The 25,249-nt window shown below is 41.2% G+C and overlaps 1 protein-coding gene and 1 pseudogene across 1 annotated transcript in view; one reads left to right on the forward strand and one right to left on the reverse strand.

Annotated features, from left to right (window-relative positions):
- Positions 1 to 2,542: 2,542 nt before the first annotated feature.
- Positions 2,543 to 3,552, forward strand: LOC121488864 (annotated as a pseudogene).
- Positions 3,553 to 14,469: 10,917 nt separating this feature from the next.
- Positions 14,470 to 25,249, reverse strand: part of CD38 (CD38 molecule) — a 48,727-nt gene continuing 37,947 nt past the window's right edge. Inside the window, exons 4-8 of the mRNA XM_041752960.1 lie at positions 23,718 to 23,803; positions 20,772 to 20,845; positions 19,196 to 19,288; positions 18,765 to 18,851; positions 14,470 to 15,288 (exon numbers count right to left, since the gene is read on the reverse strand). Coding sequence (XP_041608894.1) covers positions 15,225 to 15,288; positions 18,765 to 18,851; positions 19,196 to 19,288; positions 20,772 to 20,845; positions 23,718 to 23,803 — 404 coding nt within the window. The 3' untranslated portion in view covers positions 14,470 to 15,224. The remainder of the gene's footprint in view (positions 15,289 to 18,764; positions 18,852 to 19,195; positions 19,289 to 20,771; positions 20,846 to 23,717; positions 23,804 to 25,249) is intronic.

Raw genomic sequence — 25,249 nt, forward strand, 5'->3', positions numbered from 1 at the left:
TAAGAATAAATATATGAATTATTGTAAAAAAAAAAAAAAGCACCAGTCTGTCTGCATCAGACTCACTGAATGGAGGCAGAATCAGGAAACCAGTCAAAGAGGAGTTTGCAAGAACCTGAGGTAATTAGGGGCTTGAGAAAGATGGTGAGATGTGGTCAGGTTCCAGATATATTTTGGAGGTCAAGCTAATGGGATGTTCTGTAGGCTGGATATGGGATTGAGAGAAGAGTCAAGGAGTGTAATAAAGGAGAAGTACTGGGCACTATGAAAGCACAAAGGAGTTCTGGAAGGGGACTGAAGAAAGCAGACAGTGAGGAGGGCCCCAGGGCTGGAATTAGTAAGGAAAAGCCTTGAAATGTGGGGCCTGAGATAACCATTCCATTTAAACATCAGCCTCCTCAAGTCAGAGTTATTGTTTAAATGCTTAATCCCTTGAATTTCCAGAGCATATGGAACAAGAGCCAGAACAAGCATGTGGATACCCTACAGCCCATACATAATGCATCTGTCAGGTCCACTCTGAGCCCATAAAATGGGCTGTTATACCAACGTGATTATCTCCTCCTGCTGGCCATCCTTGTATTTCAGTTTACATGCTGGCTGTTATTTGCAGGGTATTGTTATACTTACCTTGAATATTTGCCACAGCTTTCCTTTACATATTCAATTTTTATATGGGCATTTTAAATAGAGTCAGATTTATAAAAATTCGATTTTTGCCTTGAATTTCAAGATGATAATTGAAAAATCATATCATCATCATCATCATCATCATCACCACCACCACATCAATAATCCACCTTTGTTCTATGCTTTCCCCAACATTTTCTCCTACTCCCCTCCATGAGGTAGGTAAGTTACTCCCATTTTATACAAGGAAAAACTGAGGCTCAGAAAAGTGGGACTTTCTACTCTGGGACTGAGATGAAATGAATGAGCTTTTTGGATTTGAAGAAATAGTTAGGTAAGAGCTTATCTTTGTTTGGCATTTTTAATTTTCCAGAATATTCTTATATCCAAGTTGTGTGTATCCACAGTCTATCCACTGTGTCACACACTCAGCCAATACTCATCCTCTTCTTTTCTGGGTTTTCTTTTTTTTTCTTTCTTTTTTTTTTTTTTTTAAAGATTTTTATTTATTTATTCATGAGAGACACAGCAAGATAGGGAGGCAGAGACATAGGCTGAGGGAGAAGCAGTCTCCATGCAAGGAGCCTCATATGGGACTCCATCCCAGATCCCGAGATCACGCCCCGGGCCGAAGGCAGACGCTCAGCTGCTGAGCCACCAGGCATCCCTTTTTCTGGGTTTTCATCCACTGGCCTTGGCTGAAAAATAGCCATTAGTCTTCAGCAAAGAAAGGAAATTTAAGAAACAAAGTACACAGAAAACCTGACTACCTGCCCTTCAAATCAACCCCAATATTTGCAGTAGATCCAGTAATAAGCTCCCAGGACAATGCCTTTAATGTCTCAGAAAATGACATTATGAAAGTGGAAAAGCCCAGATCCCTTTCTCCAATTTAAAACCCAGCCTTACTTCTCCTGACTTTCTTGAAAACCAAGTGATGTCCATGTTATAACTCAAAAACTCAAAATGGTTTTCTACAAATGCATTTAAACATCAGTAGTGTTTCTTATAAATCTCCCTGATGTGACACTGAATACATTAAAAACTCAAAGATATGCTACAGCCCCATAACCAAACACAAGACATATTTATCAGCATAATCAGATGTCGAGCCTCACGTAGGGTAATATCTCAAACTACCAAGGCTCAGAATTTTCTTTTAGTAAATAGTTGGAAAAAGAGTCCTTGGGTTACAAATACTGAATCACAAACATCTTATAAATTCAAGTCAGCTAGGACTGTATTGGTACAGAGGACTCCATCTCACTGAGCAGCAGACTGTCACCCTGAGTCCCTGGGAGCCAGCAGGGCCTTGATACCAGAATCCAAGGATGAGGCACTGTTTTCACCCAGGATCTTCACAAGAGGCCTGATAAGAGGTATCACTCCCCCTATTATACCCATGAGGAAAGATTCCATGAGGAAATGAAGCACTGTGCTCAAAGTCAGACAACTAGTTAATAACAGAGGTGGGACTCTGACTCCAAGTTAGGATGCCCAATTGTCCCATTTGCCTGGGGCTGAGAGGGTTCCCCAGATGACGGACTCTCAGTGCTAACATTGGGACAGTCTTGGGCAAACCAAGGCAAATTGGCCAGCCTGTATATAAGTCCAGTGCCCTTCCTACTAAAAGAGACTGCTATGAGGTGACCTGGTCATCCAACCTGTCTTAACAATATGAGAATTTCAAATGCCTAGTTAAAAACAATCTTGTGGGATCCCTGGGTGGCTCAGCGGTTTAGTGCCTGCCTTCGGCTCAGGGTGTGATCCTGGAGTCACGGGATCAAGTTCCACATCGGGCTCCCTGCATGGAGTCTGCTTCTTCCTCTGCCTCTCTCTCTCTCTCATGAATAAGTAAATAAAATATTTTTTTTTAAAAAATCTTGTGTGGTCCTCTTCATCTAATTCCATTATGGCAACCCACAAGCCCTGCATCACAACTGGTGATGCTGAACCAGGTTATGACCTAGATTTATTTTGTATATCTAATCATTACACCAAGGATTTAGAAAAGGTTCTTATTCCTAAAGGACTAATCATGGACAGAACAAATTGGCTTACACCTGAAAATCTGTGAAGATAGGAGGCTATCACATGGCAGCCCAGTTGGAGTATCTGCATGCCCCAGGGGGACTATAAATTCTCTACTGACTTGCTGGATTATTACAAAGCACTGAACAAAAATAGTAATATATCCACCTCCTGACTGCAGATTTTATGAGACCAAAAAGCTATTGTAATGACCATTCAATTGGAGCCATAAAATAAATTTATGGAGATGATTTGGCAACTTTAACTGGAAAGAATGCCTTGGTTGCTATAGATACAACTGGCATTGGCAAAACAATGCAAATCTTGCTTTCCTTTCCTTAGTCAAGCAGTATCATCCGAAGATGGTCAGCACTGCAAATTTGCTGGTAAAAAAGCTCCCCAAAACTATTGGATATAGACTAGATTGTGTTGGATATGAAATTCCAGGCTACTTTGTTGTAGGATATGTCTTTGACTATAATTAATACATCAAAGGTTTATTTTTTATTTTTATTTTTTTAAAGATTTTATTTATTTATTCATGAGAGACACAGAGACAGAGAAAGGCAGAGACACAGGCAGAGGGAGAAGCAGGCTCCATGCAGGGACCCCGATGTGGGACTCGATCCCAGGACTCCAGGATCACGTCCCCGGCCGAAGGCAGGCGCTAAACCGCTGAGCTACCCAGGGATCCCCAACATCAAAGATTTAAATCACGTTTGTGTCCTTAGCAAAACTGGAAAAGCAAAATATCAAGCCGAAAATGAGAGCTCAAGTTGGGTGGCAGAGTTTGGGAATATCTGTAGTCCCATTGTCATCACCAGTAAAATTGACAAATGGCCATGTTCTGTGGCCATCCGTGTAGTAGAGCTTCTTGCATGTACTTTCTGAGAATTTTATCTGTTGTATATATTAGAAATACCGGTGGCTGCCATCCTGAACTCTTTAGTCTGAGCTTGATAGTCTATCGGTTCTCTTTGGAGGGATTATTGTTTGATTTATTAATGGAAAAGTTTTAATGACAAAACAAAACACTTCTGTAAGAAAAATGTAAAGAGAAGATATATTATTTTATTGAAGTGCCCTATTAATTTTTTATAGTCATGAATTCATGAAAAGAACAGAAGTGATTGAACACTGTTAATTATTATACCACTTTAAAGAGTAAGAAGCAGTTAGTTTTCTTATCTGACAGTATCTAAGAGGTTTATTATAAACTGAATCATTTTTTTTTTTAGTTATGTTAGTAGCATTTCAGTGATATTAACTGAATTTTCTCATTTATTCAGACTATTTCCAGTGAATCTTCTTTTGGTTCCTTTAAATACTAATCAGTATATTCCAAAAACCTTTACACATTTTGAAATTTTCAATGCAGAATCAATGCCTCTTAAACCAACAACAACAAAAAACAACCTTTTTTTTTTAACACTGTCCATTGATAAGCTACACATTGAATGGCAGGGACAGGACTGGGTGGGGCAAATGTGACACCTAGGGAATTGCACAGGTCAGAGAGTGATGCCTCCCTAAATTCTGTGTCCTCAGTGACTTAATTCACCCTCTACACTGCCAAGTAGAACAGACATAGACAACACTTCCTGGCTTTGAAGTATCCTATTCAAGTTTCTGATTGAAAACATACATATGCATGCCCATTTGATAACATTGCATGAATTTAATGTTTTACTTGGGTTAAATTAACTCAAGAGGAAAACCCCATATCAATATCGACATTTTCAAACACTTTGTCATTGATGAAGATTTCCATCAAATTCTACCAACTTTTTTTTTCTTTCGTACATAATTTATTCAGATAAAATATATTTCTATCAGCTACTTTTTAAAGTAAATTGACATTTCTATTCAATTTGAAGATTAAACGCTATTTTAATCCATGAAGACTGAGTGCTTCTCTACTTCAATATGCCCCAATTTATAGAAATAACACAATTTTATTGATCTCCTTCCAATAAATTCAAACACATGGGTAAAGCTTTTGAAGGGCACCTTAAAAAATACATCTGTCCTCACAAGTACAAGATTGCTCCTGACTTCCAGAGATCAGAACAGGGCAGTGCCAGGAATGATAGAGCTGAGAGCCTTTCTCCTGAGTCCTCAAATGAGCAAAGTGTACATAGATGGACAATAAGAATGATGATAACAGACATCTGTTGCAGGCTTACTATGTGCTAAGGAGTAAATTGTGTACATAGGCCAGAGCCAACCAGCTTCTCTCCAATACCCACTCTCGCCTTCCTTTAAAGGAATAGCATTTTTATGGCTGAACAGAGTAAAACCTTCACTTTCTGGCCTACTCTCCCACTGGGTGAAGCCGCATGAGCAAGTTCTGGCCAATGGGGTGTTATCAGAAGTGCCCCATGGCAGTTTTCTGAAAACTTATTGAAGAAATGGTGCAGATTTACTCTTTGTCATCCATTTTTCTTCCTGCACGGAACCATCGTAGACCATGAAACCAAGCAGATGCATCATAGTGATGAGGGAGGAGGTCAGGTCTTTGAGGACCCTCTGAGCAGAAGGCCCCCATCAGCCACAGACCCTCTCTTCTGGGCTTTTACATGAGGGAGACATAAACACTATCAGATTTAACTCACTGTTATTACAGGGTTTCTATCACTTTAAGATAAATCTAATTTTTACTAATTTCTGCCTTACTGAAACCCATCAAAGTAGTCATTATTATTTTACAGACCAGAAAACTCAAGCTCAAAAAGTTTACAGACAATGGGTGAAAATCTTCAAAGCATGGAGCCTGCGATTGAAGGCTCCATGCTGCTCTCTGGGGCACTTCTGTTCTCCCTCTCACTCTCTCCCTAAAGGGGACTCCACAAGCCAGGGCAAGCTCTAAAAAAATAAAATAACAACAACAATAATAAAACAGCTATTTATTAAATCCATGTGGCCAGCTAGGCACCCTTCATTCTATGCTTAAGAGAGCCAAGGCCTGGGGAACATTGGCTGAAGTCACACAACTCATAAGAGATGCAGCAGGATTCAAGCCCAGCCTCTGGCCCAGAGCCTTATTCAATGGCTGAATTTTATTGCGGGACAGAATGCACCAGGCACAGACAGCACGTGCTGAGGGGTGGTGGCAAGAGCAAGCACCAAGGAAGCTACAAGACTGGGGCTGAGGAAGACGGAGAGAGAACATCATGTGACAGAGGCTTGCAAACAGGCAGGGTCTCAAGTCTCCCCCACATGTTGCCATTGACCCTTGGTTCCCTTTCTTCTCACTGTTCAAGGATAGAAAAGGGAATTTCTTATTTAAAAATAGCTCTTAAAAAAAAAAAAAAAAAGGCTCTCTAGGGATCCCTGGGTGGCTCAGCAGTTCAGCGCCTGCCTTTGGCCCAGGGCATGATCCTGTAGTCCCGAAATCGAGTCCCACATCGGGCTCCCTGCATGAAGCCTGCTTCTCCCTCTGCCTCTGTCTCTGTCTCTGCCTCTCTCTCTCTCTCTCTATCTCTCATGAATAAATAAATAATACCTTTAAAAATAATAATAAAAAATTAAAATGTGAGACACGTCTTTCTTCAGGTTCTGTCTCTGGCAGGTTCCATCTGCTCAGCCTGTCCTCCACCAGCATCCTGAAGAGCATCAGCCACTGAGAGGGATGTGCTGCTGAGGGAATCCCTCCACCCCCGTGCAGATTTTGAGGCCCTTTAATTCATAAATTCTTCAACAACCCCCAAAGGAGTGCTCCAGAAAGGACACATCAACTTCTGTGTTGCCAGTAACAACGGCTCCTTTCCTGAGGCTGTCTTGATCTTCATCCCTATCATTTCTGACATTTCAATCATCTGAATCTTTTATAAGTGCCTTACTTTCTACCACCCTGACCGCACCCTCTTGAATCCTTATTCACTCATCCTTCAGACCTCGATGGCCCAGGAGGAGCATAGCCATAGCTTCTTGACAGTCTTCCTACCCCTACCGAAGCCACTTGCCAAATTATTTTCTACAAAGTCATCAGGATAATCTTTCTATATTTTAAATCTGAACATGTCTCTGCCCTGTTTATAATCACCTCAAGTGTGCTCAATGTCAAAAACAATAGCCACAAATTCCTCCCATTTCTGTATATACATTCCTTTGTAACATGAACTTGCAGCTTCCCTGACCAAGAGGTGGACCTTATTCCTCTATCCTTTGAATCTGAGCTTGGCCATGTGACTTGCTTTGACTTGCATTGCTCATAATGTTTTGTTTTGTTTTTAATTTCTCTTGAGTAGACTTTATTGTTTAGAGCAGTTTTAAGTTCACAGCAAAATTGAAGTGAAAGTAAGGAGAGTTCCTACATAGCCCCTTTCTTCAAACACCCACAGCCTTCCACTGCATGTAGCCTCTCCTGTTATGATTACATTTTTTTAAGATTTATTTATTTACTGAGGGGGTGGGAGAGAGTGCGTGTATGAGTGTGGGGAAGGGGCAGAGGGAGATAGAGAGTCTCAAGCAGAAAAGTGCAGAATCCCACATGGGACTCAATCTCACAACTCTGAGACCATGACCTGAGCCAAAATCAAGAGTTGGAAGCTTAACTGACTGAGCCACCGAGGTGCCCCTACTATGGTTACTTATTAATGGAAATAAAATAAATGTAGCGAAACAGGGGATGGATAAGCAAATTATGGTACAATTACATGGTGGAATATTCTTTGCCAATTAAAAATGACAATGTAAAGTTCTATTGACTTAAGGTGATGTTTGCAACATATTAATTGAAAAATTCAGATCACTGTAGGGTGATAGCGTTTCTCTGAACATGTATCTATTTCATTAGATCTCAGATGTCATCAGTTGTAAAATGGACTGTTAAATTACTGATCACTAAGAAGAAAGATACTGCCAATTAAACCATGACATGCTACTTTCTAAACACATTGATTCAAAGACCTATCGGGATTTCAGAAATTTTAAAATGTGGGGAAAAGAAACATTCTTAGTTGTGCATGTATGATTGATATGATAAATGTGATGTACTTGAAAAGTGTGTAATATATACACAGATGTTAAGAGTAGTGACTCCTGCGTGGTAAGATTATCAATTATTTTATTTTTTATTTTTTATTATCTGTATTGCTTTATATTGAAGAAAAGACAACTTAGCTAGTAAAACTATTTTTTTTAAGATTTATGTATTTATCTTAGAGAGAGCACACATGCATGAGTGGGGGTAGAGGCAGAGGGAGAGGGAGAGAAACCTCAAGCAGATTCCCTGCTGAGCATGGAGCCCAACATGGGGCTCAATCCCAGAATGCCAAGATCATGACCAGAGCAGAAATCAAGAGTTGGACACTTAACTGACTGAGCCACCCAGGCACCCCTAATAAAACCATTTTAAAGGAAAACTAATCAGTACCCCGCCTCTTTGGGGAAGGTTTCATCCTCTACTTCTTGCCATTCAGCAATGGGCTTTTTGCTTACTGAGCACATCTGGGTTCTTGACAATCCTAACCATACCATGCTCGGCTCTCTTGAATAACTGGTTTCCCAGTCAACACAGTGGGCAACTGCAAAGTAGGGCAGGGTAATGACTTCTAGGCCCAAGCTGCAGCAAAGAGCTTCCCCTCCACTGCCCTTCAATCAACAAGGAGTAGGCCATAAGCTCCATGAAGATAGCCCTTGCCTGTTTCTATCAATATTGTTACTAACATCTGGTACCAAGAAAACAATAGGCTAATAGCGGTGGCTGAATGAATACACAATAAATCAATTATTTAATAGTGAGACTGAAGCAGCCAGCAAAGCCAAGTCTGGAAGAAGAAAAGAATCAAAGAGTCAAGAATTAGGCAGGGTATCATGGAGACAGGAGCAAATACTTTCTGAGTTTCTATGACATGCACAGGGCTGATCATAAAGCAGATTGAATCTTGCATCCTGGAATGAGATTCAGGGTGAACATGGATGGGAATGGGGGAAGGGATTTGCTGTCCTCTGCCAGTGGCTTCCATCTGTAGGTCTAAGGCTGCTACTAGAGTTTCAGTGTTTTTTCAGCAAAGGGAAGGGGAGGGTAGTGGAAAATCTGGGACAGGTGGCTTTGTCTCTAAGACAACCAAGCAATTGCATTAATCATGTCTGTTTACATCTCAGGAGTCAGACCCAGACACTGAGCTGGGAATGTATTCTGTGGTCGGGAAACCATGTTCCCAGTTACTAATGGGAGTACGGGACTACTATTTAAGAAGAGGAGGAAATAATGGATGCTAGGCAACAGTCAGCAATCTCTACCATTCTTATGCTTTGTGAGAGGAAAGGGAGACACATACAGGGAGAACAACCTTGACTCTTAGGTTACTGCCTACAACTCAATATCCACCCTCCATGACCATAAAAGAACTGTCTCTTCACTTGTCAAGTGAATGAGTGAAATCACTGCTCTGTGGCCCAAATGTTCCATAACTCTGTCATGATTCTGTATTAAGTTACTGCAGAAATGTCTACTTTGTTACTATTGTTGTGAAAGTATTTGACACGGTAATGGTCATGGGTGACACTGAAAAAGTAACGCATCTTTACAATCACCCATCTGACAGCACAGACTCAATGATTCATCCCATCTTCGAGAAAGCTGACAGCAGAAAGGATACCTGACACCACAGAACAGAGCTTTCTTTTTCCCACCTCACTGGTCCAACCAAGCTGCGCCCAGAGAACCTACCAACTTCCATGGCCATGAGCCAGACAAAGTCAGAAGATTCTGAGCAACAAAGATTAATCTGAGACTTAGTGACTCCCAAAAGGGCTTTTCTCCCTCCGACAGCCAACGTGGATCTTATTATTATACCCATTCAGGGAAATTCCTGGAAGGCAACTCTGAGAAAACTGGACTGATTATTGGGTCATTCACAAAGCGGGATTTATTCAGTTCCAAGTGAAGGCTTGGGTTGGCTACCCCATTTCTTCTCAGTCTTATCCTTTTTGAGTGTTCTTTCTGTTTGTTTATTACACAGGAGACAATGTCTACTTCCAGCACCTTTTCCCTTCTGATTTCAACTACCAAGGAGAGCTGCACACCTTTCCTATCACCGAGAGCAGAGGTTGGGGTGGCAACACCAGGGGAGGCTGTTGAACTCCTGGTCAGCTTGAGAAATGAAAATTATAAATTAGAATTAGGGCAGTGGGGAGGTAGGGGGTGTCCATTAATATTGTTTGTCAACATCCAGCTTGGGATGGGACAACCCTGGTGGTTGGCAAGAGAGCCATTCCCTGCCCTCTTGTCTATTACCCCGGGGTCTCAGCCTCTAAACCAAGTAGTCTTGTCAAGGCATTTCCTCCAGAATAAAAACAGTTCTAACTTTTTTTTTTAATTAAAAAAAACCTAATAGAGCTCTTACTTTGTGTTAAGCGCTATTCTGAGAATTGTACATCTATCATCTTGTTTAATGCTCAAAACAACCCGAAAAAGTAGGTACTTTTGTTACCTCATTTTCTAGGCAGAGAAACTGAGCTCTGTTCTAAGCATTTTATGTGTATCAGGCCCATACATCATGGATCTGTACAGCTATGAATCTGAGGCTAGTGAGCCAGGGAGGCAGGTGCACATTTGACATGCCATCCACCATAAGCCATCCACCACATGCTTTGGTTACAGCAATCCCCTCACCCCCACCCATCGTTTCAGTCACCCATGGCCAACCACAGTCCAGAAGCAGATGATCCTCTTTCTACCTATTGTCAGTAGGTCACTAATAGTCTCACACTAGGTTAAAATGCCTGTGTCATTCACTTCACTTCATCTCATCACACAGGCATTTTGTCATCTCACATCATTACAAGAGGGATGAGAACAATACAATAAGATATTTTGAGATAGAGACAGTATTCACATAACTTTCATTACAGTGTAGTTATAATTATTCTATTTTATTCATAATTATTGTTGTTAATCTCTTACAGCACTTAATTTATAAATGTTACCATAGGTATATATGAAAAAACATAGCATACATAGGGCTCAGAATTATCCACAGTTTCAGGCATCCACTGGGGGTCTTAGAATATATCCTTCACAGAGAAGTGTTGGGAGACTACTGTACTTCTATTCCCAGACACAATAGTGGCTGCACCTGGCAGTGACAAAGCAACAGCCTGGTGTCCTCAGGGCGAGAACAACTTCTCTACCTGACCAGTCTGTGGAGTAATTTTGGGTGTTGTTCTTAGCTAAGAGGCTTCAAACTGGTTTTTTTTTTTTTTTTCCCCTCCTGGAGAATCTATAAGCTGTTGATAATGTCTAGAAATTTATTTCCAGCCAGAGTTGCATTCTGTTGTTGTGGCTGAGATCACTGACTGATATAAAATGTGAAGTGCCTGGTGCATTACATGTGAGTTTTCTCTTCTTTGCAGGTCTACATTTGTGCATCAAGCCTTTAAATGTTGTTTCAGATTTAGGTTCCTTATTAAGAATCACACGTTGCACTATGTCATCACTATGTCATCACATCACATGGAGGTCCCAAGGTGAGTTATCTTCATGGAGAACAAAAGTATTTCTCAAAGCTCAGATTCTTGCTGAAAAGCAAACAGCACTATTCTTTCCTTGATGTCTCAGAAAATAAAGAGGAGTGAATGAAGACTTTTGGCTTTTCAACAGACTGTGAGTTCAGACTCTTTTGGGCATCTATTCCCACCTCCCTCACCCATAAGACACACTCAGGACGACCTCGTTTCCAGGTGCCCAACTCCCCTGGTCTTGGGATGGGGTGCATGAGAGGACCTGTGGCCTTTGGCAGTGCATCACCAGCTCATTTGATTCTCTCTTCAAGCCCAGAAGTGACTGTGGATTTTTTTTCCAGCTTTATTGAGGTATGATTGACCAAAAAAAATTGTATTTAAGGTACACATGTGATGTTTTTATATACACATACACTGTGAAACAATTACCACAATTAAGCTAATTAACTTACCCATCACCTCACAGTCATGTGTGTGTGTGACATGAACACTCAAGATCTACTCTCTTAGCAAATTTCAAGTACACAGTACAGACTTAGTAACTATGTCACCATGCTGCACATTAGGTATTCAAAATATATTCCTCCTATAAATAAAAGTGTGGACCTCCGACCAGGTTTGTCTCCCTGTTCCCCACCCTCTCCAGCCCCTGGCAATCACCATTCTACTCTATGTTACTAAGAGTCTGACTTTTTTTAGATTCCACATATACATGAGATCATCTGGTATCTGCAGAGATAACTGTTCTTAAAAAAATGATTCCACAAAGTCTTTATTATTCTTTTATTGTTTTGCAATTTATTCATGCCTAAGTATATTTGGAACCTGAGATTCACAGAAGCCATGAACTTGGCCAATGGGTCACTGTGCGTTAATTCCATGGTTTTTACTACTTTGAACTGCTCGTGCTTCGATCAGAAGGCAAATGGCACTGTGCACCTATGTGGTCAAGGATTAATGCCCTCTCAAGGACCAGTTCAAAGTCTTCTGTGTTTTGTATGAGCTGAAAGCCAGCAAACCACTGCCTCTGGGGGCAGCACACCAAGATACTGAGTTCCTGATGAATTGTTTAAAAACATATATGTTAAAAATGACAACTCTTAGTAGTATAAATTAATTAACTGCTTCATTATTTTTTAAAAACTGTGGGAAAAATCCCTAGGTTAAGCATTCACATAATGCCTTTCAAAGTTATAGTATATTCTAGGTTTAACATTTTACTCCGTATGGTTTTAATTTGCCATGCGTAATATTTATTCTTGTCTAAACAACAACAACAACAAAAACCTTCTGTGCAGTATGCATTCTACCTGAGAAACTCAAATCACAGTCTTAGGAATTATTTTAAGGAGAAATGGGATACCAGGAAGTAAATCAATGCTGTTCCTATCAGGAATTTGTGCAGATATGGGATCAGCTTGTTTCCAACAAGAACTATGTGTTCTTTCAAGTATTCAACCTAAAATTTCAGAACCGTATTTGAGTATCTTGGATATTATAAGGTTAAGAACCGCTACAGAAGGAAAATAGTGAGCCTTTGGAAGTGAGATAGGGGAACTTAGGTCCTGGATCACAGCCTTTGAGTTAAGTATGATGGTGACTTCCAGTTGGGGTAGTAAGGGCATATTCTAGAGCAAACAGGAATGGAGTGGGGAGACAGGGAGTAGCAGGCTGATGAGTAAAGTATGAGGTTATGAGAAGTCAGTAATTCAGTGAGGATGTCACTTATAAGAAGAGGAATATGAAGGATGTATTTATATACAGAGGCCAGAAAGTCCTTAGGGCTAGAGATGGCTGCATGGTCATGGTCACGGTCATGCAAAGATACCCAAAGTTGGAACTCCAGAGAGACAGAAGTCATCATGGGAATGAAGATACAGAAATGGAATACAAGGAAAGAGTGCCTCAGCCCCCTGACACTCCCAAAGCTCCCTGGGGTACTTGGTACACAGTGTGAAAACCGTGGGACCAGTATCCTCTTAGTGTCTACCAGCTTTGAACTTGAACACTCACATGAGTCTTCTTGGGGGAAAGCCTCTTGGAAACTGACTGCTACTCTGTTTTATCTGTGGAAGGGGATGTAAAGAACAAAATTTTTCTGACACTTCAAGGGATATCCTGGTGAAGAAGGAAGATACATTAGAGAGTTCAGAAATCAGCAAATAAGCCCAACAGCAAGGCAGAAAGGGTCCGGACAGGAAAATAGCCGGGTCACCCATGGGGTTTGTAGGGAACTATTACTGAAGACATTCTGCAGATGAAGTTCATTGAACTCTGGGACAAGCCTGAGTCTTCATCAGAACTGGTCATGTCCAGCCCAAACTGTGGGGGCTGTGAGGATGTAAAGCCTGTGAGGATGTGCCTGTGTGGACACTGGGGCCAGTGAAGAATCTGTGGACTACCCACAGTGGCTGTAGCTGTCATGGCTCCTGATGGAACCCACCCTGGGACCAGCAGAAAGGGGCTAACCTTGGTGGAATGCTTGCTTACCTATGAGGCACCATGCTGCACCATTAATTGTTGTCATCTTTTAGTCTCAACACACCTTCAGGGTGGTAAATGATAATCCTTATTTGAGTAGCAAGGAAACCAAAGTACAAAGAGTATTTCATTCAAGATAACAGAGCAATGCCAAAATATGAACCCAAAACATCTGACTCTAAAATTTATACTGTTTTTAACACATCTAATGGGTTTCCTGAAAGATCTTCAAATTAGTTTATTCTTCATTCAACAAATCTGTTTTTTTTTTTTTAACAAATCTGTTTTTTTTTTTTTAACAAATCTGTTTTTTTAAACACTTAGAAAATCTCCAGATATTTGAAAATCAGGCAACACATTTCTAAATAACAACTAAATTAGAAAATGTTTTTAACTGAATGATAACAAAAAGAGACAAACCAAACTTAAGATCTGCAGCTGAAGCAGCACTCAAGAGGAAAATTTATAGTACTAAGTGATATATAAGAAAAGAAAGTGTGCTGAAAAGTCAATGATCTAAGCTTCCATCTTCAGAAGGCGAATAAAGAAACTTATGGAAATTAGAAGGAATTTTTATATCCCTAATAATAAAGAGAAGAGTGAAAAACCAATTAAATAGAAAGAGAAAACAAAGCTAAAGTTTAGTTCTTTGAAAGAGTAATAAAAGTGATAAATCCCCAAGCAAGACTACTCAAGAAAAAAAGGGAAAAACAAATTGCCAATATCAGGAACAAATATATATTTTAACTGCCTATTATATATGTAAGACATTGAGCATGAGGAGAAAGAGGAGGAAAAAGAAAAAAAAAGTGTGTTTTTGAAGCCACCCAGAAAAACCACAGTTCAGATTCTATTATATTTAATATAATCCAACATGCATTTATTGGAAGAGAACATAAAGCATGTCAGCTGGTATTACAGGCCTAGAAAGAGAGCACATATACTTTGGAGTCAGATAGAGCTGAGTTGAAATCCAGCCTCTACCTTGAACTCAATAAATGACTTTAGGCAAATTACATATCCTCTCTGAACTTCCATTTCTCATCTAACAAACAGGAGATAACAGTACCAACCTCTTAGGACTATTGGAAGAGGGGGAGGTAAAGTACATGGTAGTTTATATCCTACAGAATTCTTTTCCCAACATGACCCATAACCATGGCATTTATATTTTAACTATTTGTAGAAAGGGTACAAAAATATATCTTGAGACAAGGTCACTCATTCAGAAATGTAAAATTTCTTTAAAACGTTTCTCTTAATAATCTACACCAATAAGAGAGGTTTGGTATGGTCATTCTCCACAGAAAGGATGCTACCAACATATAAACAACATAAAAGCACCTATGAAAATGAAAATGAAATAACTTAATATAAAATTTTCATTCTAATTTTATACCATAATTTTTTCATGAGTATTAGGAAATCAAAATAAAAACTATGTCAATAATATAAGTTATTTTAAAACTTTGGGGGAAATACTTCCAGCTCTAGTGTTGGCAGGATGACAGGAGATGCCCCCCAAGTCCTCAGCTTCCCAGCAGCGTGTCTCCTGAGTCACGCATGCTGATGTATACAAGGCTCAGAGATCCAAAACGACCACGCTGATTGGCTCATAAGTTATATCTGCAAGATGAGTGCTCAGGATTTTTCACACACTGAATAAGCCTGACAGGCCTATGACAAGAAAGAAAAAAGAGGTAAATCAATCAGCAGTGCAGTACATCTATGGTTCAATTCCCTAGTGCAAGGAGTCCTTCATTAGCAACAAAAAGTATGCACGGACCACTCAGCATCCCCACAGCTTCCTCTCCTGCAGTGACAACACAGAGAAAGGTCAAGTCTAGGAATGAACAACTTGAAGTATGGCCTAATTTGGTTTCATTTCACTTGTAAAATCATAGAAATAAATACTGAGAAGGGATGTTTGATGATAATGCGTGAAAATGAAAACAAATGTCTGGTTCTAACATGTCACACTTGCTATGAATGTCAGCTAATGATCAAGACGTAGCAGAGGCAGTAGCCTGAGATGAGGGACCTCCATATTTTTTTTTTGGCGATTTGCTTTATCCTTTTCAGAAGCTTCCTGAAAGAGGGTTGAGCCACAGGGTCAGGGGCAAAAGAGAGGGTAGAGACTCTCCGGGGGAAGGCGGGTAGTCATCAGCAGGAAGACCACACATGTCCTTTGCGCAGGACAAATCCTAGAAAAGAATCTAGCCAGTGAGTAACTCTCACTTTTATAAAAATGACATAAGAAGGCAACAGGATCCAGTGGGAGTGGCTGGCCTATGGAGAAGTGTGGATAGTGAGGAATGTGGTTCATTAAACTGTAGCTGAATCTGATTTTGTTAAATGTGAGTCCAGAAAGAGAGAGATCCTTAGAAGCAGCTTACAGGGCTGGGCTTCTGGGATGGCCCATCTTAGGCTTGTCGAAACCAACAATCATGACCAGCTGGGCACAGTGGCTCTAAGTGTAGAGTGACTCCATCCCTGTTAATATGGTGGCCTGGGATCACCTACATGAATACCTCCCAGGGGGAAAAGTATCCTTTGTTTAAGGAGATCCTGCTATGGAAAAAAATCCTTCAAAGCCAATCAGAAATTTTGAAGCTATCTTTGCTTTATATTAAATGAAGAGAACAGGGATATATTCCTTAATTAGTTTCTAATTAGGGGGAGTTCAATTTTGGAAAAGCAGCAGCAATTACGCTGTTAAGATGATCTCTCGGGCAGCCTGGGTGGCTCAGCGGTTTAGCACCGCCTTCCGCCTAGGGTGTGATCCTGGAGACCCGGAATCGAGTCCCATGTCAGGCTCCCTGCATGGAGCCTGCTTCTCCCTCTGCCTGTGTCTCTGCCTGTCTCTGTGTGTGTGTGTGTGTGTGTGTGTGTCTCATGAATAAATAAATAAAATGTTTAAAAAAGGATTATCTCTCACCACAGATATATAAAAATATTCATATCCAATGTTCCAATAAAATGGACATACTTTGGATATGTTGGATAACATGTTGGATAAAGTAGTATATTTTGAAGTAACATAGGGGAAGAAATACACCCTTTAGTTTTTTGGGGTTTTTTAAAGATTTTATTTATTCATCACAGACATAGAGAGAGACTGAGAGTCAGAGACACAGGCAGAGGGAGAAGCAGGCTCCATGCCGGGAGCCCGACGTGGGACTCGATCTTGGGTGTCCAGAATCGCGCCCTGGGCCAAAGGCAGGCACTAAACCGCTGAGCCACCCAGGGATCCCCACCCTTTAGGTTTTTTAAAAATGTGCTACAAGGAGCACTAACCAGAAAAAACATGTTGACATTTTTAAGGTCATCCAAAAAAGTATTGTTACTCTCTATTCATTCCGCTTGTGAGAACATATGTGAAGAAATTCTGTATATATTTCACCAGAAGTGTGAGTGTGTGTATGGGAAAAAGGAAAAGGACTTGAAGGATATATAACTAAATGTTAATAGCCTTTGTCTCTGGGTGGGATTCATATGGGGATAACAGCAGAATCAGTAGGAGGTCTAATCTACATAAGTGTATTTATACTCCTGTTTGCCAATCAATCATACCAAAACAACTAGACAAAAGTTTGCTAAATTGGAAGGTATGCTTGCCATGGAGTGATTTCAACTTCAGTCTACATCGATACCCATGGCACACACTTTAGGCTCCCCCGGGGACAAGCAGCCTTCTTGCAAAGTCACAGAAATCTTAAGATCCAACAAGATGCCCTGAGGAATCAGTAATTTAAAGAATCATGCTGAATATATCACAACCTTATGGTTAGAGAAAGGACTAGTGATTTCAAATAGGATCCTCAAGTTTAAGGACACTTGAGATGATGCTCGGAATGACAGGTGTTGGCTTACAAATCACTTCCTTCCATGTGGGCCACTGTACAAGTCCAGATAGAACGTATGCTTTTACATTCCTCCCAGAGGGAGAACGAGTGAGCTCACCTGGAGCCTGCAGTCAGCATGCATGAGGCTGACTGGTGGCCATTAATGCAAGAAAGGGGAATGATTAAAATGAGAAATAAGGGGGGGGGGGAGTTGTTGAGGGTTAGACCCATGTAGATTTCCCAATCCTCCCCTAGGTTTTTAGTGTTCTAGTTTCCCAACACGAGATATCTTTGAATAACTTAAACGGGTCAGATGTCTGCAATGCTTCATTTAGAATTGACCTTGCTCCTTTGTTCTGGTTGTTTTCCCATCTAACTGCAGTAGAAAGCTTGTGTTATTTTCTGGCAGTTTCCAGAGAGGAGCCAACTGACTGAGGGGGATTTCAGGTCATTTTGAGACAAAAGCCCTCAGTAAATATTCCTGGAATCTGTCCTTCTGCCTTTCGAATAGGGTCGGTCGGAGAAGGTGGTGACAGAAGGATACAGGAAAAGGATTCTCGATTTCCAGCCTCTGCATTCCTTGAGAACATTTTTCTCTGCATCAATCTTATTCTAAGCAATCACTTATGAGCAAATCTCCAAAGATGCTTCTAGCAAGGAGTCCCTGCTGCAACTGCTTAAAAATGAGTCAGGGTCCCAGTTTGGATAACAGTTGCAGATGACTTTAAAAATATATACTATCTGTAATTTTAAATGTTTCCTCTGGTAAACATGTATTACTGGTAAAAAAAAAAATTAAGATTTTACATTTTCTAATTTATAAAAGATAAAGTTTGGTAGATATCTATATGGCAACATCTCAAGTGTTAGGCATCTATACTGAGACCCAACTAAAGAAACTTCACATGCAAGATATTGCCATGTTACAAGGATTTTACAAATCCTTTGCATTTGACAAAACGTGCTTCTGCTCCTCTGAAAGCCAGCAGGTTTGCAAGCCCCAGGTCAGGCCTCTTAAGTAGGAAACCAGGAAATACATTCTCAAAAGCTGAGTCAGTTCAGAGCAAAATCAATGATTGGGGCATGTGGAGAAGAAAGGAAGAGGAAGATGGGGGAAAGGTGGCCAGTGAAGGCAATGGGCCGGAAATAGCTTATAGGCTGGGCCAGGAGGAAGAATGTTCACTATCTGGTATCACCGTCAGGACCCAAGAGGGATTCCCACAACCCTCCTGGCTCAGCCGAGGCCAAGGAGAGGAAAAATACCTATAGATGGCCAGAGAGCCATTTCTTTTCCAAGAAACCAATTACCTGTAGTTATTCTGGCAGACAAATGTAATATTCCTTGTCTTGAGAATCTGTTTCAGATTATTCACGGAGGAACTTGAGCATGAGTCACTGGGAAAGAAAGAAAAAATAGCCAAGTGATAAGGTTCTCACAAACATTTCCTGATCTCAGTGTCTTCTAGGTAGCAAGCCCTGGGCCAGGCCCTGGGATAAAGTGGAGCAGAAGTTATTTTTAAGTGCTCACAGGGCAGCTGGGGAGCTGAAGGTGTGGACTACCTAGATACTTACTGTGGATATGAAATTGAGAGGTTGTTGGGATGGACTGAATATCCAGGGAGGCCCTAATCATTTTCTGAGTCACTGTTCTCAATGCATTCTTGTGACTGTGGCTTCTTCCATGAAAAAATTCCACAAATAACCCCGAGGATATATACGCACAAAGTAGGAGCATATACCTGGGGGCACTTTCGATGTTATGCATCACCCAGGCCTTTAGTGTATGAACCTTCTCTGGATGCAAATTAAAGACTTCCACACGTCCAAAAGTGCTACAATAGAAGAAGCAGAGAACATTGTTAACCCTAAACTGAATTGTTCAGCCATCTACAGGCCTTGTCAAGAGCCAGCTGTCAGGGAACCACTGGTTAGAACCTGCCCTTTGGGATGGACCAGCGGTTTACACTAGAAATAGCCCATCTCATTCAGTGTGACCCTTATGGAATAAGATTCTCAAAATAAGATTCTTAATCGGTACTTTGATGATGATTCTTTAAATACTTCTGATTCAAAGAGGGAGCCTTGCACCAACAGAATGAGCATCGCCTGGGAGCTAGATGGACCTGCAATATCTAAGCCCACAGCACCTGCTGAACCAGAATCTGCAGCCGAACCATCCCCAGATGACCCACACTCAGTGCGGTTTGAGATGCACTACCCCGAGAGCCCCTGATGCCCTGCTCTGACTCCAGCCCTAGACTCTTCCCCATTGGTCTCTGACAGCTGCCGAATATCAGATTATAAAATCATGGAATGTTGACACTTTCACCCAAAAGCCAGCAAGCTTGAGGTCAGAAGAAGACAAAAAGGACAAATGCTTCCTTGCAGAATTAGATACTAAAACAGAAGAAAAGGAAAATTAATATGGGGTATCCAGAGTGCTTGGAGCACATTGGTATCTGCCTCTCTTCTCAGTCTAGCCTGATCCAGGAAAAGACTAGAGAACAAAGGCTAGAAAAGTATCCAATGTGGTAAAAACTGTAAATAGAGATGGAGGTCAGAGAAGGAGGGCATTGGTGTGGCCAGGTGCTGCGCTGTGGATTTCAATGTAGATTAACAACTGATAGTCACTGAGCCCTCTCTCTGTTGAGAGGCACAGAGCTCAGCACTTGCCATACGTTATCTCATTCATTATTGAAGACCACTGTCATGCATGGTCTTCAAACTACCACCACCACTTCTTCTGGTATATACTACAGGGCTCCCAGAGGTTAGGTGCCCAGCCTATGGTCACACAGGTAATAAGTAATGACAGGAGCCCCTGCTTTTAACCACTACAATAAATTATGGGCAACACCCAGAAAGAGATAGTGAAAGCCAAGAGCCCAGCACAGTAGTGATTTCACTGCTCAACTGGGATGCACACTCTTCACGAGGAACAGAGGAATCAGGCCAGATCTTCAGATGGTAAGGATTAAACAGATAGGAGTGGGAGGGGAGCCCGGGAAGGGGAACAGCATGAACAAAGGTAGAAGTTTGGAGAACTCAGAAAATTATACCGGGCCTTGAAAAGCTAAGAGGAGGACCCAGACACAGTACAAGGGCCATTGGGACATTTAGAGGATTTTACACAAAGGAGACATCAGACAAAAGCATTGACTTAGACAAATCTATCCACAGACAACAAACATTTTACCTTTTTAGGCCAAATCTTCAGTACTGACTTAACCATGAAAAAGCACATTCTCCAAGGGGTGAAATATTTAGGAGGAGGCTGTACTAACACTTGTAAATAGGATGTAAAGAAAAGAGTACCTTTTCTCATCAAAGGTGTTACTGATGGACCCATTGAGCACCACATGGACCACACCACAGGCATCTTCTGCAAACTTAAAAGAAAAAAAAAAAAAAGCCCACCATTCCTCAGCATGCAAATTTAATTTCCATACCCCAGCAGCTCCTTCCAAAACAACTCTTAGCGTCAGCCTGTTAAGGAGGGCTGTATGGTTCTTGCTCCAGAATGCCAGTTGTATGTAATTTGCATCCTAAACCACTGGCAGGATTATGCTTCATATGAGAATTCCGAAAGTGGTTGTTCCAATCTGTGTTTGAACAATGAAGGTCAACATCATTGTTCACAGGGTTGTTAAATTGATGATTCAGGAGCTGGAAGTTCAAGGAGTAGGAGAAACATTGCTGGAGGAGGAAGATCAAAGTACTTTCTTAGTGCCATGCAGTATAGACACTGCACATGTCATTCAGCGGGAGCAGGGTGGACACTACAAGGCTAAGGGAAAAGGGGACAGGAAGAAAGGAGAAACTGAGAGAAGGCCTGCACAGGCAACAAAGGGAAACAGGGAATGAATGAATGAATGAATGAATGAATGAATGAACGAATGAATTACTGAGCAAGGAGTTTTATTTCTTCATGCAACGAACATTCAGCTGCAATCTTTTCTAGGCACTGGGAAAAACAAAATGAACAAAGCAAAGCAATCTACAAGTCCCACCAAAAGGCCCCACCCAGATCCCTGGGAGCAGCTCAGGCTCACTTCTACATAGTATTCTAAAGATGAGCTCATTGTGGGTTTAGTCGTCACCACTGAGTGCTCTTTGAGGACTGGGATCATGGTTGTCCCATCTGTCACCACAGCCCTGGAGCCCTGGAGCCGGTGCATGGCACAAAGAGGGCAGAGGGAAAAGAGGGAAGGAGGAAGGAGGGGAACAAGAATAATCATCAGTGATGGAGACTAGGAAAGAAATAGAAAAAACATGGCAGAGGGCAACAAAAGCGAGGTCCTGCTGGACATATAGGATCTCACCCAGGAAAGGCTGAGGCAGGTGCAAACAGAAAGGCCTAGAGGTTTGAGAAAACAGTCTTTTTGGTGAAAACCTCAGTGGATACAGAAGTTGGGTAAGAAAACAAGTTCACAGAGGGCTATGAATGCTTGGCCAAGGAATCTGGCCTTTATTCCCACTGAACAATTTGAAACCGAATTATAAGACTCTAGTGCAGCTTCTCTCTTTCCGCTGGGGGTGATGAACAGAGGACAGAGGCCCGATTACTACCAATAACAAGTGCTAAGTCAACAGAGTGCTTCCAGAGGGCCAAGTGCTGAGTCTGACATCTAAGTCACACCACTTGGAAGCAAGGAGGTGAAATGGGGATTCAAACCCCAAGCAGCTCTGCCTCTCTTGTCAGGGAAAAGGACCTCCCCTGATAAAACAAGCTTGTCTCGGTACATCTGTGAGCATTTAGCCAAAATAAAGCTGCAGCCCCAGGGTAGCTCACAATGGTAAAGCGCATTTTTGATCACCTTCACCACTGGGCTCCTAGCTTCAAGTTGTTGACTGACACAGATGAAATGTGTCACATAGAAAAGTTGTTTGCAATAACACTGCCCCAAAACATATCGGAGAGTGAGAAAATAAATAGGAGCCTTTCTCAGAAACAGCAAGCAAGCAAGCAAACAACAACAAATTATACAGTGCCTCTGTATAATTACACAGCACTTAGTATTCAACATATTTGTTACTCAACATATTTGTTAAAGGACTGCATTCTGAGTTAGTTAATGGGGTAGCGGTATCTTGTTTAAACATGGCAGTAACCCCATGGGACAAGGATTTTTTTTTTTTTTTAAGACTTATTTATTTGAGAGAGAGAGAGAGAGAGAATGGGGTTGGAGATAGAGGGAGAGATTCTTCAAGGAGATTCCCTGCCAAGCAGGAAACCCAGCTTAGGAATCGATCTCACGACCCATGAGATCATGACCTGAGCTGAAACCAAGAGTTACTTAGCCGACTGCACCACTACTCATTAGCTCGTTGACCTTGGATGAGTCACTTAACGTTTGAGTTTTTGCACCTGCCCACAGCACGTACTGTGAGAACTAACTGGGGTGACATGGGTATGGGACCTGGCCAGGGACTTGTCATGAATATGCACTTAGAAAATGTGAGTTTCACTTGCCCTGGCTCCTCGGATGGCTAGACTCAATTCTGGAGAATTATAAATAGTGTCGTTTTACTTTCTCCTGGTTTTCTCTCCTCCAGTTCTTTCTTTTTCCTTTCTTTCCCTTTTTTTGCTTAGTCCATTTGCAAAGAAGCAACTTATGAGGAAAATAAATGTGCACCAAGGCAGATTAGAGTCAAGTCAGAAATAGAGAGCAATGGGGGATGGGGGATGTAAGTAATTGCCAGCAGGAATTCTGGAACTGGAGTCAATTTGGGATAAACTCCCAGATCTGCCGCTTACTGTGTATGTTTAGTAGACTGTGTATTTACCTGCACCTCCATTCTGTCATCTGTAAAATGGGTATGAGACACATGGTACCCAATTGATAGGATTCTTGTGAGGATGAAAGCTTTTAATCCATGTAAAGACATGCCTATGACTGGCACACAGTAAGCAGTCTACAAATGTTGATTATTCAGACTGTTTCAGGAATCTAAGTTAGGCCAATGCTTAGATAAGAGGATTAAACCAAGCTGGAGGTTCCTGGCAACCAAAGCCAAAACATGGGTAAGAGCTGGGATTCGCCAACTAGAGCCCAGCAACCCTCCATGAATGCTCTAAAATTATATGTGAAAATTTTCTGGTATGTGCTTAAGTATATTATTCTCAATAAAGAATCCTAAACATTTTTTTTTTTCCTAAACGGATCTGTGATCCAAAAAGAATTAAAACCAACCATTGACTGAATGACCTCTTAAGTTCTTTGGTCTCCAAAATTCTAAAATTTCCCTTTTGGTACTCACCCTTTTGGACACTGTGTTCCAGAATACGGAAACAGAGTTATTGCTGCAGTCTTCCCTCCAGTGTGGACAAGATTGATAGTTCATTTCTAAAAGGCATAGTTTACAGAAAATAATTAAAGTAGAAAGGAAAGGGTATAATTAAGCTCTGTTTTTCCTGGGCTATTCGATCACAGTGGAGCCATATTCCAATAGCATCCCTGCCAGGATGGAGGATGGAAAATGGACTCATCTCGACCCAATTTAACTAAAGGCCCCCTGAATCCCTTCCAAGTCCTTACCTTACCCTCCAAATTCCTGACAGGAACACAGTGACCAGCTTTGAGTCATTGTTCTGGAAAATTACAGCAAAAGTTCATCTGGCAGAGACGAGCCCTCAACAATATCTCCTTGTCCAGGAAAAACTAGAGATAAAACTAAGGGCCTCAGGAGCCTCCCTTGCCAGCTACTCCTCTGCTTCCTGCCAATTCTCAGCTGTCAATTCTTGTTGACAGCTTTCCGCCCCGACCTGCCTCAGTCCCCACATGCACGGGCTCAGAGAGCCTCGGAGTCCTACTACACTCACTCACCCCAGGCGGTGAGATATAGCAGGTGCAGGGCACAAATGCACCGTTTCTGTGGTACTTCTCCCAAACATATCTGTCTAATACACAAAATTTTTTTAGATTATCTTCTGAGATATAACTAACAAATAAAATTGTGACATATTTAAAGTATACAATGTGAGGCTTATATAGAGAGACATCATGTAAAGATTCCCCCACATGAAGTTAATTTAACAGATTTATCACCTTCCCTACTGATCTTTTTGTGTGTATGAGAGAACATTTGAGTTTTACTCCCTTAGCAAATTTCAATTATATAATACAGCGCTAGCAACTATAATCCCCATGCCAGAATCTCAGAATTTATTCATCTTATAACTGAAAGTTTGTACCCTTTTTCCAACCTCTCTCTCATTCCCACACCTCTCAGTCCCTGGTAATCACTTTTCTCTCAATTTCTAAGAGTCTGACTTTTTTTTTTTTTTTTAAGATTCCACATATAAGTGATACCATGTAGTACTTGTCTTCTCTGTCTGGTTTATTTCATTTTGCACAATGCCCTCAGATTTATTCCATTGTGTGTGTATATATGTATGTGTGTGTGTGTGTGTATGCATGTGTACCTACTTTTTTTTTTCTTTTTTTATCCATTGCACTTGACTACACAAACATTGAGTATTAGGTCCTAGGGATAAAGAGATGAATCAGATAGAAGCCCTGCTTTCAAAAACTACATGATCTAGTACAATCAAATAAATTAGAGAATGATCAACATGGGTTGAGGGGGGTGGTATTCAGCACCTTTCGGGAAGGCTGATGTTCCACTGGGTTTTGCAGGATGAATAGTCTTCAGATAGATAAAGTAGGGAAAGGTGCTCCAGGCAGAGAGGGCACAAGCAAAGACACCACAGGTTTAGATTAGTATCACCTGAGCCAAAAGGATGAGAAGGGCATAGGAAAAGCAAAGAGCAAGTCATGTTAAGGAATTTA

This window comes from Vulpes lagopus, chromosome 4 (assembly GCF_018345385.1).
Source record: "Vulpes lagopus strain Blue_001 chromosome 4, ASM1834538v1, whole genome shotgun sequence".
NCBI lineage: Eukaryota > Metazoa > Chordata > Mammalia > Carnivora > Canidae > Vulpes > Vulpes lagopus.